Source organism: Oryza sativa, chromosome 5, assembly GCF_034140825.1.
Source record: "Oryza sativa Japonica Group chromosome 5, ASM3414082v1".
Lineage (NCBI taxonomy): Eukaryota > Viridiplantae > Streptophyta > Magnoliopsida > Poales > Poaceae > Oryza > Oryza sativa.
In genome coordinates, this window is record NC_089039.1 from 1,128,062 (window position 1) to 1,145,583 (window position 17,522).

General features: G+C 39.1%; 3 protein-coding genes and 1 long non-coding RNA gene across 8 annotated transcripts; 3 read left to right on the forward strand and 1 right to left on the reverse strand.

Moving 5' to 3' along the window:
* The first annotated feature begins 219 nt into the window (after positions 1–219).
* On the forward strand, positions 220–2,377 carry LOC4337650 (uncharacterized). Of its 2 annotated transcripts, none has more exons than XM_015785160.3 (4): positions 220–371; positions 857–954; positions 1,255–1,469; positions 1,865–2,377. In XM_015785160.3, exons 2-4 carry the CDS (start codon positions 862–864, stop codon positions 2,139–2,141), a joined length of 585 nt encoding a protein of 194 aa, XP_015640646.1. In that variant the 5' UTR covers positions 220–371; positions 857–861; the 3' UTR covers positions 2,142–2,377. The 2 variants fall into 2 exon arrangements, with proteins under 2 accessions (XP_015640646.1, XP_015640647.1); XM_015785161.3 differs by having other exon boundaries at positions 220–367.
* A 492-nt stretch (positions 2,378–2,869) lies between these two features.
* LOC136356588 (uncharacterized) lies at positions 2,870–5,186 on the forward strand. The gene is made up of 2 exons (XR_010741572.1): positions 2,870–3,203; positions 5,020–5,186. It is a non-coding gene; the product is annotated as an uncharacterized lncRNA (long non-coding RNA).
* Positions 5,187–7,120: 1,934 nt separating this feature from the next.
* Positions 7,121–11,301, forward strand: LOC9271583 (uncharacterized). Its single transcript, XM_066310787.1, has 6 exons — positions 7,121–7,352; positions 7,626–7,766; positions 8,276–8,458; positions 9,053–9,251; positions 9,336–9,540; positions 10,655–11,301. Exons 2-6 carry the CDS (start codon positions 7,684–7,686, stop codon positions 10,780–10,782), a joined length of 798 nt encoding a protein of 265 aa, XP_066166884.1. The 5' UTR covers positions 7,121–7,352; positions 7,626–7,683; the 3' UTR covers positions 10,783–11,301.
* A 177-nt stretch (positions 11,302–11,478) lies between these two features.
* On the reverse strand, positions 11,479–16,845 carry LOC4337651 (thylakoid membrane protein TERC, chloroplastic). 4 transcript variants are annotated; one of them, XR_001545732.3, is made up of 14 exons: positions 16,557–16,845; positions 16,163–16,281; positions 16,009–16,085; positions 15,579–15,666; positions 15,413–15,493; positions 15,269–15,325; positions 14,643–14,724; positions 14,369–14,418; positions 14,015–14,071; positions 13,847–13,925; positions 13,114–13,172; positions 12,789–12,846; positions 12,503–12,665; positions 11,479–11,972 (listed from the first exon to the last, which is right to left on the reverse strand). XR_001545732.3 is itself a non-coding variant. In XM_015782107.3 (14 exons), exons 1-13 carry the CDS (start codon positions 16,786–16,788, stop codon positions 12,559–12,561), a joined length of 1,146 nt encoding a protein of 381 aa, XP_015637593.1. In that variant the 5' UTR covers positions 16,789–16,845; the 3' UTR covers positions 11,479–11,972; positions 12,540–12,558. The 4 variants fall into 4 exon arrangements, 2 of the variants coding, with proteins under 2 accessions (XP_015637593.1, XP_015637592.1); XR_001545731.3 differs by having other exon boundaries at positions 11,479–12,023; XM_015782107.3 differs by having other exon boundaries at positions 12,540–12,665.
* Between the last annotated feature and the right edge of the window lie 677 nt (positions 16,846–17,522).

Below are 17,522 nucleotides of genomic sequence, written 5' to 3' on the forward strand. Positions count from 1 at the left end.
ATTGGCTGCTCAAATCTTTTCGCGATTAGAGCTGTTATTATTGCGTGACGAGGCATATTCTAGACCTTTTTGGACGATGCAATTTCTGTTACTATGGTTGTGGGCCTTACAAGCCCACTTTAGTCAACTAGGCCCAGGTTGTTATTAGTTTGGGCCCACTAGGCCCAACCACCATCTCTTCCGTATAAATCGGGGAAGCCTATCGGTTAGTTAGGAGTTGAGTTGACCAACTTAACTACCTTTCGCCGAGCTCGCGGAGAGAAGAAGGGATTCCAGTGGAGCACGCGATTTCCCATCTGCTCGATCCCCTCCTCCTCCTAGGGTTTCCTGCTCCTCCGCCCGCCTCGCCTTGCTGCTGCCGTTGTTGGTTGGTAATCTCTCTCCTCCTCCATCGTCCCCTTCCCCAGATTCGTCGTGCTCAGTTTGGTGACGATCTGTCGTCACCACCGGGAGGGAAAATCCCCACTGTTTTAGTGAACTTGTTGGGTCTTGGCTGGTGGTGGTGGGGTGATGCTGGTAGGGGAGTGGGCTAGGAGGAATAGATCGGCCGATGCGATGGATTGGGAGTTCGATCTAACTCCATTCCCTCCCAATTCGGGCTAGGAGAAGAGGTGTCGTCCTGATTGAGAGGGATTGTTAAGATTGCGTGCGTCAGTAGATGAAGCGAATGGGAGGACGCAAGGGGACTTTTGAAAAATTAAATATGTTGTTTTAGTCTTTTGAATTGTGATAGCTTCGCTTGCCTGGATCGAGATGTGTCATTGTCGTGCGAAGAAATTAAATTACTCGATGCCATGCTGTTAAAACTCCATTTTTGTGTTACTGATTTTGTCTGATCTCAAATTGGCATATGCAGGTGCGATGGCTCTCACTTCGGCTCAACGGATTGCTCTCACTGTCTCTTTCTTTGGCCTTCTCTCCTTCTTACTTGGTGTCATCGCAGAAAACAAGAAGGTGCATCACTTCACTGACTAAAATACTCGTTCCTGTTAATGATGTTTTGTCTTGTACACATCTTTGAAAGGTTTCTACTAGTACCGTTTAAGAAATAATAATAATTATTATGGAAGGCTTATCTGTGGTTTTGTCAATAGACACTATGATGACCACTTGGTGCAATTTCCCGATACACTTTAACTGTAGTGCAGGGTAGTAACACATCTTCTGCTGCGCTATATCTTTCATCAACTGCCACTCTTTATGAACTTTTGAAAATTGTTACTTGTTGTGAATTTTATTTGGTCTTTGATGCAGCCTCCTTATGGAACTCCTATCAAAGGAAAGGATGTTGTCATCTGCAAGTTCCCAAGTGACCCAACTATTGCAATGGGAAGCCTCTCCGTGGTGTCACTTGTGTTAACCACCATCGTAGGGCATGCCGCTATCTTCTATCCATACAAGAGCAAGTCTGTTCCTCGCGGAGCATTATTTCGAAGCGCCAGCTTATCTGCGTTCTTCGTTATTGCTGAGTAAGTGATTCTCAGATCTGCAGCTAACAATTTCATGTGCATTTGAAGCAGTAGTATCTGGCATTGATGCGGATCCACCTCATCGAGCCTTCATTTGATTATGATTAGCTACAAAATTATTAATTAATAAAAAAAATACATATTTGTTTTGTGGAATCATTGCCTTAGATGGACCCTAAAGGTGTTAGTAGTTCTATTAGTCGTGTACAGTTCCATAGATTAATGCTAAGCTGTGCCAATGACACATTTTTTTTTCAGATCAAAAGAATTACCTGTATTCAAAATTTTTAGTGGGACTAGCTTAATTCTGCTGATATTTGAGAATCTCGACATTGCATTTTGTTTTCCTGCTAACTCCATTGATACATTTTCATCATCTATTCTTGTGAAATCAGGCTTGTCTCAGCTCTGGCGTTTGCAATGTTGCTCTGGGCAACGGTCACCGAGGGTCTTCACCGAAGCAACAACATCCACCATGACCTGGATACCCAGTGCCCTACTGCGAAGACTGGCCTCTTTGGAGGAGCCGCTTTCCTGGCCCTTGATGCTGCTCTCTTCTGGCTTGTTTGCCAGATGCTAGCTCTCAATGCAAGGTCTGACTATCTGGATGAGGATGACAAGGGCGATTATGGCCAGGTTTTTGCTTCTGATGTTGATGGCACAAAGGTCTGAGGCTTTGACTGGGCAGGGTTTCATATTTAGTGTCACTTAGCTATATTATCTTATCGACAAAGCTGGTTCGATTAGCTCTCTAAAATCTGTAGATATGTGCTATGCCAGTTGCAAAGTCGTATATATAAGGGTATTTGCTCATTGCACGTTTAAGCTTACGTTGTGAAACAATAACAGTATTCTCAGTATGGTCCGTCTGTTAGTAATCTCCGTGGAGCTAAGTGTCCTACTATTAATTTTTCTGGTGTTACTCTGTGTTTTTCTGTGACGCTGATTCTTGAAGTATAAATCTAACATTGTGGGAGGTATAGATATATAGATAGGTAAAGATAAATGAAGTACTTTTTTTTCCGGTTGTTTAAAATAGTGGGAGTTGGATGCGGAATCCTACACGGATCGAGGTCATGTTTGGAGAGCTTAAGATTTTTAGTTTTATTTATTTTCTTTTATAACTATATAGCTTCTAAACTATCTGAGATGCTTCTGATACTAGCAAAAGCTATAGTTGCCACAAAAGCTCCTCCAAGCAGATCCTGGATTCGATTCGATTACATAGACGTTCTCACGTTCACATGTACATTCGATTACACGAGATAATCTGGCTAATTAGTTTTTTTTACAAGATTAGTCTTGCGGTTTCCAGGCGAGCTATGAAATAAGTTTTTTTATTCGTGTCCAAAAACCCTTTCCGACGGCACTAAGCTCCCCATCCTCTTGATCGAATTGCCAACGCTAGCCCTACTCACCTCTCGCAAGTCGGACACCCCTCCACTCCATGGACGCCGGCGATGATGCCGAGCCCAGTTGGCGCAGGAGCCCTTCTCCCCCAAATCCACGGGCGCGGCGGCCGATGTTGGACCAAGAAATCCGACGCCCACACCGCTTCCCAAGAACAGAGGTCTCGAGCATGATACGCATTCTCCGGCGGCGCGAAGCCGAGGAGCTCCATCCACCGAGCAGAACCCGGAAGAGCGCTTCTCCGGTTCTGGAGCCACTGATTCAATTGCGACCTTCTGATGATGAGGAGGATCGGAGGAGGCCGCGGCGCTTAGACAACCAGAGGTACGACGGGCTACAATCACATCGCTGCTGCGCTTGCAAATCTTGCATGTTGAGGACACTTCTGCATAATCTTAGTTTCTTCTACCAAGGCACCAGATGAGCAATCGGCTCTCATGACTATTTCTACCTCACAATAGCTATGTTAATTAGTATATCCAATCGCCTTCTCTAGTTATACTAACTAGTATCTTTTCAATCTGCATAGTACACTATATCAATTATTTATATATTGGTTAATAAAAAAATATCGCATTTTTTTAATTAAAAAAATTTGCTTGCTAGTACCATGCATTCTTAAAAAATTTGTTCAGTCGAGTGGAACAAATGTCTGACTCTGGTGCTGATACCACACCATCCCAACCACCTGCAGAAATCTGCCAGTCAAAGGAGGAAGATTCAACCATGTATGATGTCTTCCTTAGTTTATTTTGTCCTGCTGGAAGTGGTAGATGTTTGATAACGTTGCTTGCAGTTTCCTATGCTTTCAATCTTGCGTTATAATCTTGTTTATGTGTGAAACCTTCTATGCCTTTTACTTTCGAAAATGCTGTGCTTGATGGCATGATCTTATTAATAACTACTGCGCATTGTTGTGGGAATTTTGTATGATAATAGTAGAAATAACATGTAAGATAGCTAGATGACTTTATATAATTTTCATCTTTGACTGACTATTGAAAAAAAAACAATAAACAGTTAAGATGATGTGATTATAACAATTTGAATTATGTATAGATTGATCATTTAAAAGCAAAACTATGATGATGTGGCTCAATGAGAGAAGGGAAATAAGGGAGATAATATAGATTAATCATCTAAAGGCAAAACTGAGGTGATATGATTTCATAAGAGGAGAAAATGAGGGAGATAATTTGGACCATAGATCAATCATCCAAGGATTACAAATAATTAAAGTGATGTGGCTTAATGAGAGATGAGAAAAATAACATTAACTACAGTTAGTGAGGATGAACTTCATATATAGAATTATAGATATATAGGATACTAAATGTTTTAGTTTCATGGTTTTGCCTTCATTGTTTCGACTGTGTTTAGTTCCTTCCAAAGTTGAAAGTTTGGGTTAAAATTGTTACAATGTGACTGAAAAGTTGTGTGTATGACAAGTTGATGTGATGAAAAAAGTTGTAAGTTTGGATCTAAACACAGCCTTCGTATCTCACAACCGTCACACTGATTGCCTCGTGTTCCCGATAGTTTAGTCCAGCTCCCATAGTCCCATTACACAGGCATTTATCTAAGAGAGCATCAATAAGTAATGTACCGCGTCATGTCTTGTCCCCTCATTTTTATTGCTCCTATGGCGGCATGAGTATTCCAGTCATTTATTAACTTTGGCAATCACTTGCTTGTATACCAAAACAGATTAACATGTACCCATGTCTAAGCTAGAATAGATTGCAGTGGTAATTGCGCATTGTACACCTGCACCATTCATCTCATTTTTATTCATGCTTACATCTGCTCCCATAGTCCAATTATGCATTCTTTGTTGTTTGGTATTGCCAATCCATGAGCTGCATCTAACATGTTGACTTATTGTTACTGTAGGCTTAAGTGTTTTTTTTCTCGCATTAATTGTGCTCATATATCAGGGGTCAGGACAATACTTTTAACTTATTAAAAAAACTGTATGCTTTTTAGGGTAAAAGAACAAATAATATAACCTGCTGAAAACATTGTGGATATTACTGTCAAACTAAGCATCCTTTTCATTATTGAATATCGTGCTATGCTTTTTAAATTGATTTGAATCAGCAACATGCTAACTTTATTAAGATGTGTGGTATTTGCTTAGGGTCAAGGCTGATACTGTCGGCTTTCATGAACAAGACAAGTTACCTCATCAGATGTCTCAATTGTAAGGATTTGTTCCATGTGTTTATTCTTCATATTTTGACTTGTGCATAATGTGCAGAACATGGAATATGTTCTTAAAAGGTCATCATGTGCGCTTTTGGCTAATTTTGCTATTTGCCTATTACCAACTTTATTTCATCTTAAGAGCAACAGACTGAATTAATGGAAAGTACCGTTCTAGGTTTCTATCCTCTACTCCCTCCATTTCATAATATATGGCAATATCAGCTGGGTACATAGATCAAGAAATTTTAAAAGCTAACAACAGTACAACACAAAAGGATAAAATGACATTGCTATCTTTTCTATAGTAGTACTGCTTAGCCACAACAATAACAACTAACAGTAGTACCACTTGAGGGATAAAATGGTGATAATATAGCATTAAAACAAGCTTTGGTATAAGGCATTACATGTTGAAAAAACTGCAAAAGAATAATTATAGGCGGGCCCTGTATTACGAAATTGAGGGAATACCTTACAAACTAAAGAAAATGTTTTTACGTGGTGCTAATAAAATGTCTTATATAGTATTATTATTTTGTTATCATTACAATGAACTCTAAATTAAATAGGATGGCATCTTCCAAATACATAATTTCTAATTGGACTTTAATGGGAGATTGTGGGAGGGAGATGTTTTGGCATGGACGGGCAGCATCTATCGGTTCAGCAAGGAAGCAGCGGTAGAGAAGACACAAGACATGGGTGTTCTGGGTTTTCTGTCCTGGTTCTTCAGGAATAGTTTTCTCTGTGCTGGTGGACAGAAACTCTCTCCTTTTGCATTAGGGGTGTTTAGATGGGGCTAAAACTTTTTAGCCCATGTCACATCGGATGTTTGGACACTAATTTAGAGTATTAAACATAGACTAATAAAAAAACTAATTTCATAAATGAGAGCTAATTCGCGAGACGATTTTTTTAAGCCTAATTAATCCATAATTATCAAAAGTTTACTGTAGCATCACATTGTCAAAATCATGGCGTAATTAGACTCAAAAGATTCGTCTCGCGAATTAGTCCAAGCTTATGGAATGGGTTTTGTAATTAGTGTATGTTTAATACTCCAAATTAGTGTCCAAACATCCAATGTGACAGGGACTTGGAATAAGTCCCTGGAAACCAAATTAGTAGCAATGTAGACATAGGTGGTGTTTGAATCTCCTGAAGATGAAGATGAAGATAAAGATTAAGTGTTTCACGTAAAACGAGGTAGTAATAACGTGTGATTAATTGAGTTTTAATTATTACAAACTTGAAAAATGGATTAATTTGATATTTTAGAGCAACTTTCATATAGAAAGTTTTCGCACGAAACGTACCGTTTAGCAGTTTGAAAAGCGTGCCATGAGTATCCTATAGATGGCCATGTGGGCCGCCCGGCACGGCACGGCCCAGGCCCGGCCGTGCCTGGGCCGAGGCTTGTCGGGCCGGCACGGCCCGATCGACGCACCGGGCCGTGCCGTGCCAGCCCACGTGCCGCACTCACAGCCCAGGCACGGCCCGAAGGCACGATGGGCCATCGTGCTTTTCCTCAGAATAAGTCTAAATTTTCTCCCTCCTATTGGGCTGTGACATTGTATAGCTAAAAAAAAGTCTATTTTACCTCCCTCTTCTTTGTGCTGTGGTATATAAATAGCTAAAATAAGTCTATTTAAGGTCCCTATTCTTTAGACATTGACATTTATATGTCTATTTTTAGTCCCTATACTTTGTGTACCGGGCCTGGCCTGCCAGCCCATCGTGCCGGGCCGGCCCGACCGTGCCGGGCCAGCCCAGCGTGCTGGTGGGGAGGCCCAGGCACAGCCCGACAGTCGGGTCGGGCCGGCACGGGCCCGACCCAAGTCGGGCCGTGCCGTGCTTGGGTCGGGCCAAAAAGGCGTGCCGTGGGCCGGGCCTTCGGGCCTCGGGCCTTATGGCCAACTATAGAGTATCCAAAAGTTTATCCTCATATAGTAGTAGTAATTAGAGACAATGATTGTCTTATGTGCTGACTAAGCTGAGAGTCGAGCTCATCCTGTGCTTCCTTCCTTGATATTCTCCCCTTGGACCTACCTAGCAGTCCTCCTCGCTAACTGCTGGGCGCTGGCACACCATGGCCAGACGAGCTCTCTTCCTGATCCAACAATCCCCTTCCACTTGAATCACCCTACCCATTGACCTGGCTAGCAGCCATGACACCCCACCCACATTCATTGCCACTGACTTGTCAGTATACCATGGATGCCGATGAGATCTCTCCCACAAACCGCTGGAGTTCATTGGCCAAGGGTATTGAGACAGAAGGGACTTCTGCGTTTCATCAATCTTGCTTGTCATACTTTCTGTCATTACTCGTCAGTTTGGTGGTTCTTTTTAAGGTCTTAATTTATGAGACAAACAGTTGGGATCTGATTGTTTCGACTTCTGGTCACATGTGTTCTGATTAATGATTATCTTGTAATCGTTTTTCTATTCTAATTGAAATTCATTCCTCCTTTTTTTAATTACAAGCGCTTAACAAACAAATGCATTCTCAATTGCTAACGTTGTTTCTCTATTCAGGTTCAGAGCCCAATCATCTGCAGGAACCCATCAGTCCTCACAGCAGAATTATTCAATCATGTACCAGATGGCAAAGAAAGCTGAGCTGGAGGAGCAAGGACGCAGTGTAGCACGATACATTCGTAAATTATATATCCAGCGGTGCGGTCTCTAATACACTACTTGTTTACCCTTTTGTACATAAATTATATATGCAGTGGTGCGGTTTCTAATACACTACTTGTTTACCCTTTTACACAAAAAAAATTTAATAGCTCTATTGTATAAGACCCCTTTTGCAAGTATTTGCACCACAAAGTTGCTTGTTTATTTATGTTGTATTTTCTGGTTATGTAGTATTCCTTCTCCAACAAATGTGGACTTATTTGCTAATATCACACTAAGTTCTCCCATCTTCTGCGCTGTTTATTCATCCATCATTACTTTCTATGTTGTTTTACAAAGACGACAAGTTGTCTTGTTCTTGTAGGTACAGTTGAAGTTTCTATGAAGTATATCGTTAACCCCATTAATTGCTCTTTTTTCACACCAATACAAACTATGTCGTCATAATTACAAGACATGGTCGATTTTGTTTCTGAAAAATACTAAGTAGATGCTTCCCTTTTCAATTTTCGATACCATTTCTACAAAGTTATTGATTCTTTCAGATGCAAGAAGTTGAATATTGAGTTTGAGGAGGACGAGGAGCCTGAGGGAGTGCTACATCCAAGTGACGCCGGTCCTTTTCAACACACTGATAAAGAATATGCCACTCCAAACCCTAATGATGTTGGCCACTTGTCAGAAATACCATCACAACAAGAACAGGCTGAAATGCCACGTCTTCCTTGGTAATTTCCCTATAGTTACATTACAGTCCTTTTGATTTATCTCTTGGAACACAATTTTCTTCTATATTTATGTTGACCCATGGTCTAGATGTATTCTCATGCAAGAACATGTAAAATGTGTTAACATAGTTTTAATTGCATGATCTTTTATATGTATAAAAAAAATTATCCATTCAACTTTCAACTATTTGCTCTGGTAACTTGACTCCAATGGCTTGCAAGAAACTATTGATACTATAAATGTAACCATAAGATGTCTGGTCATGCTCTTCCTTCTCATTCTTGAGTCGAATATATCTTTGGAAATTTGGATTGTTTTTGTTATTCTGATAATCGGACAATTTAATATTTGTAAATGATAGTTATGTTTTTTTATTTACGATTTTAAGTATATATTATAAAATATTGAACTCCTTGTCATCATTATCTAATATTATTATAAATGATTTTTTCTTTGATTTCCAAGCCAAAAAAAATGATTATTTGTTCAGAAATAAGTGTTATGTTTTGTATATATGTTTCTGGTTTGATATTTGTAGCGTGCTAAACTTTATGATTGTTACAATAACAGACTATTTTTGGAATGAAACACAGCTTAAACAAACCAGTGGAATATTGCATGTCTGATGAGTACATCGATCTGCTAGACAAGAAAGCAAAGGCCTTTTTTAGTAGGGTGAGCCCGGTGAAGCAACGTTCTCGGAAAGAAACAATTGCGAATGGACTTCAATATTTGACCGAGGAAGCATTCTTAGCGTTCAGAAACTATATTGCAGAAAAGGATGCTTTTGAGGTTTGCGACCTTGCATAAAACCTACTAGTATATTTCATCTTATTATCATTGTTATCGCTCTTTCTTATTTTAAGATTTTTTTAGGAAGTTGATTACAAGTTTGGTGAAATATTGCACCACTGCTTTAGTGTTATGGAATATAGGAAGGTTTATTGCCACTATAATTTCACTGTTGAGATGAAGAATAAGGATGAGGAATGCTGGACCTCTAGGCTTTATTTTGCTGAAACAAAGCTGATGCATGGCGTCAAGTATTATTTTTGCACTCCACTTGAGGCAACTGATGATGGTATGTGTTCTTGCCTGTTTCTACTTAAACTTTATTGTTCAAACAACACTGTACTCATGGCATGTTCTTTTATAATCTAACACTGTACTCTGTGTCACATCTTTAGCCAAAACTTCAGCAGGGACCGGTCTTCTTTTTATTCCGTTCTTTTTTTTTATCTAAAGCAAAGCATCATCTTATAATTACTCCACTGTTTGGATTAAATTAGTGAAAAATGTGAACCATGAATCTTTCATTTGGGATTATCATTACACATTTATAACACTATTGTGGGTTTCAGTTGCCACTTGATGCTGGTAAAGGAAATATGATTTCCTCGTTTAAGAATAGAAAAATCTTTTAAGATGCACAATACATGTAGGATTTGCTACTGAATGTTTCACTGACATATTGCTCAAATAAATACTTGAGTATGATAATTGCGATGTGAATAAATAGTATTAAGTTGTTTTCTCATGCATGTTGTATATCTGATTTGTATTGATCATATCTACACTAACCTTAGAGCAAGTAATAGAAAGTCCCCACTTGAATATGCGATTCGTCTTTCTGATGATGAAGAAGATAGTCGGAAATAACTAGTAAGACTTGTGTACTGAAGTACTGAATACATCTAAATGGTTTGTGCAAGCCAAATCCATACATGATTAACATAGCAGAAATTGTAAATACAATGAAGTTTACCTCACTATTGGAAACCGTGCCTCGAAAACATAAAACTAGGTGTACGTTGTGAGTACTTGATTTGGAGATGTAGGCAGGCCCTATAGTGTAAGCTATTAGGATGATCAGGATATAATTTTCCATATCATCACTTTTATGTCCTCACAAAAATTGGTACTCTTGTTGGTTGTATTTGAAAGAAAAGGCATGTCTGTTAGCAGTATTAGTTGCATTTAGTCTAGTTATACATGGTTTTCACATTGGTTTTGGATCTTGATGAGGAGTTGAGTCCCTATTTTCCTCTTAACTAAATATATTGAACCTTAGTTTCGTTAGTTTTTACCAGTAGTAGTATTATTGTTATCCACTGCGTGATACACGGTTCACATCAAATCAAATTGCTCTCTTCTTTTCCGACCACTGTTATTATTGATGTTTTCTGTTCCTGAAGGTTGTTGCAATGCATGCAAAAACCAAGGTGTTAATGAGCTCAAGCACCCATCTGAAGGAGGCTACGAGAAAGGTCAAAGTAGCACTCGGTGCCAGTACTTTGATGGAGATTCTGATGAGGAATGCTGAAGAAACCAGTGCTTGTGTTTCCCCACTGAGCTAACCAACAGCTTGTCCAATAGTATGTTAGTGCTGATGTTAACTTAATAGTCACTGCTGTAATGTTCCAAGTAGTAGGCTGTTTACCTTCTAGGCCAGTAATTATATATGTTTATGAAGTACTGTTTGTCTAGTTGAAGGTGTTGCGCCAAGTGAGATCCACATAGGCAAATTAGGATTAATGCTGTGGATGGCGTTGGCTCAAAGTTGGTCTAATTAGCTCCAAAATCTGATATATGTTATGACAGTTTATGGGTGTGTTTAGTTCCTGAAAAAAGTTGGAAGTTTGAAGAAAGTTGGGAGTTTAGAAAAAAAATTAAAAGTTTTAAGTTTTTGATGTAATATGATGTGATAGAAAGTTGGGAATAGGGGGGAAACTAAACACGGCCTATATAAGGTTATTGCTGACTGCATCTTTCACTGTAAACAATAACAGCATTCTTCAGTATGGTCATTTCGCTAGTAACCTTCGTGGATCAAATTGCCCTATTATTAATTGTTATTGTGATGTTGCGGTCTTTTTCTATGATGTGATTCCAGCATCCTGAAATCTGAACCTTCGGGAACCCCATATCGAAGCAGCTGGATGATTGTACCATTCTTTTTAAAATGTTGAACACTTGCAGAGAACTCATATGTTGCAAGGGATTTCAGATAATGCTCTCAGACCCACGAATCACAACAGTTTAATATAACCACATAATAAGGATCAGTAGCTAAACGAACCAAAATATAATGGTCAGCTATACACCATATGTTTTGTTGCAATAAAATTTGACATTGCTTGTGCATGTCATGCTTGTGAGCTTGTTTTACAAGCTCAAAAAAAAGGGGAAGAATTATGATTACCATGCCAGTCAGTCATCCTAGTAGGCTGCTGCTGTTTTGGATCTTCCACTAACCCTTCTGCTTCAAGACGAACCAAGGCGTACATGGCCTTAAATTTGGATGTCAGACACCAGTCTTCATGCCTTGGCAGTCATCAACCTCATAATTCTATACTGGGTCACACATCAAAACCACTGGTTGTGATTTGCCTTCAAAACCACACGAGCATTACTATACGTACAAGCCCAGTGGTCGTCTTGTGAAAACTCCTCAAGGACCTCCTCTACTGCTCTACATCTGGTGATCAAAGTAAATGATGCATTGATGAACCCCTGCATCCAGATAAAAGGAGCAGCTCTCAGGAAGCAGTATTTTCATTCGACCTGGAAGAAAGCAAAAAATATAAGTATGTTTCCTGGAGCACAGATATCACAAGTATTCTGTTCAATACATAAGGTCAACACTGCAAAAAAAAAATCAGATAATTCTTGGATTCTTTTCTCTCAGCTCATGACATGACTGATAACTAATGGCCAGATGTGACTGCCAGCAAAACATGGAGGAACCTGGTCTGAAAATACTAGGATAGAAAAAAAAACACTTGTTTAACCAATGGCCTTTACTAACTGGCAGTTCACGTTTACACTGCATTTTTTTTTTAAAAAAAATCAAAATTAGTTCTGATCTGGGAGATAAGCTATTTAAATGAGAAAGACTTAATTAATCCTACATACATGACTTATTACATGTTTCGTCGGTCTGGTTCTTTGACATAGGCATACAAGTAACATTCGGAAAAAAGATGTACTTTTTTCTAGCTTATTAAATGATTGATACAATTTATTTGTTGTAGTATGACTACCTGTGAAAGAAACACCAAGTTAATTTATCCCTTTTACCTCCTCTCCAGCAAGCCGGCTACTTGTCCTTTTCTTCAGTTGATGCTTTCCTAAGACTCAATATTACTCCACCACTTAGACACGTGGTAACAATAGCAAGCGAAGCTTCAGTTGGTATATGATAACCTGCCACAGATCAACATTGTCATCTGGTGTTGCTAATGGAGAAACCAAAACATAGCTTGAACCGCAATGTATATAAGAAAGTATTGACAATTGCGTGCACTAATGTGGTTTCTAGTTGCTCACCAAAAAAGTCAAAGACCATCTTTGTCCCTATGAAGCCCAAAACTATACCAATTGCAGGCTGCAAAAAAAAAAAAGCCAATAGCAATAAGAGGAACAAGAAGTAGATAATTGAGAAATATATGGATATATGCTAATGTCCATGGGGTTCAGTAACACCTGCTAGTAATCACTGCTATACAACGAATATCAATAGTGATGAATGCCAAGTTGTTTATTAAGTATAACTATGAAATAGCTAAAGGAATTGATAAGTATTAGGTACACCACAGTATTCATAAATAGGTAAATAACTCTACTATATTTAAAAGAGCAAGTGGATTTGTACCTGCAAATAGTCCAATTCAGACATGCTTTCAGAAATGAGTACGTAGAGTGACCTCAAACCTATAGAGTAATTTTTCAAGGTAAGCACTTAACAATGTGTGAAGAGTGCATAAAATGTGTGACATATAAAATATATAGCATCAAAACTAGCTGATATCTAATGTCTTCTTTCATGCTTCATTCAACTTTCAGTATGTAACTATGATGTATGTTATTATCAATTTATCATTTACCCAATTACATCATTAGAAGTTACTCAATTACCAAATCAATCACTTGTCTGCAAACTGAGGTATAAACATCAAAGATTGCTAGAAACCTAGAGTTGGCGTTATCGAGAGGACATAATAGGGTCATGTGTGCCACATTAGACCATCGTCTGTAATATCCAGATATATAACTAGTATATTTAAATTTTATATGAAACAATCAAGCTGAATGCAGCCCAAATACCTACAGCAAGAAACAGTACTTTTATGGAACAGATAACTGCAAAATTGTGAAAACTAACTCTGAGCATCAACTGGCTGAATGAATGCAGGCTGCAGGTGCTAACAAAAGTAAAGGCTGCAGAAATATTCATTGATAAATAGCAAGCTCACGGGAAGTTCCTAGCTAGTGGTAAAAGTTCTCTTGTAAAATTTCTTACATTGGTAAGTGCTGATATGTGCTATGAATAAAAAGAAAGGATTGTTGTAAGATGTGTTCATAAACACAAAAGAAAGAAGGATTACCAGAAATAGCAAAAATATTTGATGATAACACTATAAGTGGATCCCTTGTGACACCAAAAACTGCTGGTATTGAGTCAATCTATAAATCAGAAATGTCAATCCCCATTCATGTGATCATAAAATAGAAAATGAAACTTTGCACAGGAAAAAGATTGCAAAGGAACCTACAGCGAAAGCAATATCACTTAGTTCGATCACTGCCACAGTCAACAGCAAAGGTGTGGCCTGCAGATATTAACAACAAAAGAAAATGTATCTTCAGGAAAAGGTAGCTCTTGATGTCAGATTATTGTATTGAATGGTCAACCCAATTTCATCTATATTGTAGTTAGAATCTTTTCTGCACAAGCAGAAGTTGTAAGGGTACTGACAAATAGATATACTTCAGATTCTTTAATATGTAGACAGGTCAGTTTTCTAATACTAAGAAGGCAATCATGTCTAGTACTAACAAGCGTGTACAAGCTGCTGTGAACTTGTGATAATGATCCAGCTTATACTGGACAACAGTCGGACACTTACTTTCCATAAACCTTCTTGAGTTGTGAAAAACCGATCACCATCGTAGTAATCTGACAAAAGAAACATAAGAGTGAGTTTAACCGCAACTGCAAGCGAGTGTATATTAACTTCTACTCATAAGAAGTTCACTTGTGAAGGAAGTGGAAAAAATTTCAGTGAGTATCTGGTCAGTATGGCTATGATCTGGAGCTCACAGTGGAGATTGGTTTCGTTCCAAATAATATAAATGTAATGTCATAAGAGAAACTGAAAATCATCGAATGAAGTTAATTACCAGTGACAGGAATGAATCTTTGGCATGTTTTCACTATGAAATTGTCAGATAGATCAGATTCTTCATCTTCTTCAGCAAATAACTGCCATCATGTTAAGAATGAATATTAGCATCCGTAAACATCACTTATATTTAATGCACTTGAAGTTACTCGAAAGAAGCTTTGCCTAACATGTTGAGGTGCCATTCATTACAATTAAGCAAAACATAATATTTTTGAAGTGTGACAACTTAGTGCTCACTAAATGATGGAAGGACTAGGTTGAACTATAACAAGATAGCTGGAACAAACAAGAATCCCCAAAAGATGCAAGTCATCATGCTGTTAGCCATTGACTGATGGAAGGTATATGCCAAATACTTTTTTAATAATGTAATACATGCACCTGGAGTCCAGGATTGGTTGAGTATTAGAGTATATTGTTGTTAGAGACAGTGATGGGACTGAAATTTCACAGGAAATAAAACAGGTAGATTTTTGTAAAATGACAGTGAGAACTTGTCATTCTCATAAAAGGAAGTATTGGGTGAGCAATAATAGCATCATATATGTCCATTTCAAACATGGTAAAGTAACTTAGTACACCAAAAGGAGAATAGAAGAAAAGAAGCATTGATCGATCCACCTTATATGAAGTGAATAGCAGGATCAAAGCCAATAATAGGTTCACTGCTTCAAACCTCTACAGGAAAAGAGAAGTTAAGAAGAATTACTGCAAGATCATAGAACTAAGAAGATAAGTGATGTTAACATGTGAGAAAAAAACAACCTGAATCGTAGCTGCTCCTAGGGTGATCATCACCGTGCGGAAGATCACTGCTCCAGCAATACCATAAGAGAGCACCCGGTTCTTGTTTTGAATACCACAAAAATGTGAGAAGAAAAGGATGAAATAGACATGGGCATTATATACCAAACTAACTACTAAATCATACCTGGTATTCCTGTGGCACTTTAAAATACTTGAAGACCAGAACAAAAACAAAGAGATTGTCTACTGACAAACTCTGTTCCAATAAATATCTGTTATACAACAGAAACATATCAAATTGTTACACATAAAATTTAAAAGACAGGAGATGAGGACAAAAAGAAGAAGCATAGTTAAATTCAGAAATAATCATTTAACTATTTGTAAATAAGCAAGTAAGAGACGTTCAAAATCGCAACTGGGCAAACTAACTTGCACAAACCAATGAATGAGCCCATACATTTTTAATTTTCACCAACTCTTTTCCTAGATGGCTTTGCTAACATAATAGTGCCGGCGGGAATCCTACAATTGTTCTGGTGGATGGGTAAATGCTGACAGTTCCATAAAACATTTTTCAGTATAAAAATTCAGTTGTGACGCATAACACATACCCAGCAAAATATTCAGATGCCTTCCCAACCCCATCCCTCAGGGCGATGCTAACGCCGAAGAAAACCGCAGCAAGGACCTGCAAAAGGTCAATTTACTGAATCAAGCGCAGCACTGAAAATCAACTGATGAAGCGTTATATCGTCAAACACTAACCACCAAAGTAACTCTTCTAATGGCTGATCCTTTCTTTGTGATTCCGGTTTCTGATGCAGGTTTCGTGCTCTCCTTGTCGGTAGTGCGAACGGGGGGAGTGGAACTTGGTGCCTCAATTTCTGCTCACAGTTATACATAAGGGGAACCAGAAAACTTAATTTCACCACAGATAAATATATGCTCGGTGAGGTATAAACAAAATCGTTGCGCGTTTTATGATTAGAAATCATCTAATCACACCTTTGACTCTCTATGAGTCGTCGAACAATTCCAAGCTCAAGGTTTCAACTAGAAGGTTAATTGGTACTATACTTAATTAGCACGGATACATGGAGCTAGCTAGTCAGGTAGGAGAGGCTGGAGAGTGGGAGACGGTGAGGACGACGCAACTCACCGGAGCTGAGGGAGAGGCCATCCTCCTGATCAGCACCCCTGGCTCTCCTCCGCCTCCTCCCACCTTCGCCGGTGCGACGCGACGCCGCGGCCACCGTGACCGCGGGATAACGCCCCGGCGACGGGGGGAGCGCCACGTGTCCCCGGCCTATCATCCATGGGGCAGATAGCTTCTCGAAGGAACGGGTGGTCCCGGCGGTGGCGCTGGCCACGGCGGTGGAGGCGGAGGCCATCGCCGGCGACGAGGTCGGGGAGAGGCGGGCGGGGGAGGCGTCGTACGGTGCTCAGCCACACGACACGAGTGGGGTGGAAGGGGAAGGAGAGAGTGGGGGCTCACGTGCGGGTTTAGACCCGAATCCGATTTCCGCATTATGAAAACCAAACCCGTCAAGTGTTAATGTAAAAATTTGATAAGATTATCTGGTAGATTCGGTTAAGTAAAAAGCACAATCAACTGATTGAGGCCAAGTTTAGAAAGGAATCATGAAGACCATGTCATGGCGGCTTAATTCTATATATTAATTAGGCAGAGCTCATTTAGTTTCTTTTTAATTTTAAAAAAGTGTGTTTAGTTTTCAATAAGGACTTTATGTTTTTCTTTTATCTTTATAAAATTGTATGTCATGTCCTATAGGGACTTATGTCGGTCTATGGGTATAAATATGTACATATGCGGTTATTTTAATCTATCTCTCGATCAATACAACTTCGATGCGTCGCCACCCTTTTTACTTTACTTTTCGACGAGTTCTTGTTTCAAGTTGGGCTGCATCGGCTTCAATCTCCGGCGAGAGATAAAGGCTTGTTATGGCGGCTTGCATTGTTGGGATTAGTGCTTCCATCGCTTCCACACTCTAATCTTGTCCATGTAAGACGTCGAGTTATCATATACATTATATAATATAGATTCGCAGTGTCTTCTACTTGCATCGACCGATCTCTATCTAGGGTTTTGTCAATATTAGCT

What these genes read in the sequence shown, in the direction of transcription:
- LOC4337650 (XM_015785160.3), top strand. Translation starts at nt 862, where the DNA reads ATGGCTCTCACTTCGGCTCAACGGATTGCTCTCACTGTCTCTTTCTTT. An exon ending in TCATCGCAGAAAACAAGAAG is followed by an intron (nt 955 to 1,254) that starts GTGCATCACTTC and finishes TCTTTGATGCAG; the next exon opens with CCTCCTTATGGAACTCCTAT. An exon ending in GCGTTCTTCGTTATTGCTGA is followed by an intron (nt 1,470 to 1,864) that starts GTAAGTGATTCT and finishes TTGTGAAATCAG; the next exon opens with GCTTGTCTCAGCTCTGGCGT.
- LOC9271583 (XM_066310787.1), top strand. Translation starts at nt 7,684, where the DNA reads ATGTACCAGATGGCAAAGAAAGCTGAGCTGGAGGAGCAAGGACGCAGT. An exon ending in CAGAAAAGGATGCTTTTGAG is followed by an intron (nt 9,252 to 9,335) that starts GTTTGCGACCTT and finishes AGATTTTTTTAG; the next exon opens with GAAGTTGATTACAAGTTTGG. An exon ending in ACTTGAGGCAACTGATGATG is followed by an intron (nt 9,541 to 10,654) that starts GTATGTGTTCTT and finishes CTGTTCCTGAAG; the next exon opens with GTTGTTGCAATGCATGCAAA.
- LOC4337651 (XM_015782107.3), bottom strand. Translation starts at nt 16,788, where the DNA reads ATGGCCTCCGCCTCCACCGCCGTGGCCAGCGCCACCGCCGGGACCACC. An exon ending in TGCTATTCACTTCATATAAG is followed by an intron (nt 14,725 to 15,268) that starts GTGGATCGATCA and finishes ACATGATGGCAG; the next exon opens with TTATTTGCTGAAGAAGATGA. An exon ending in CTGAATTGGACTATTTGCAG is followed by an intron (nt 12,847 to 13,113) that starts GTACAAATCCAC and finishes TTTTTTTTGCAG; the next exon opens with CCTGCAATTGGTATAGTTTT.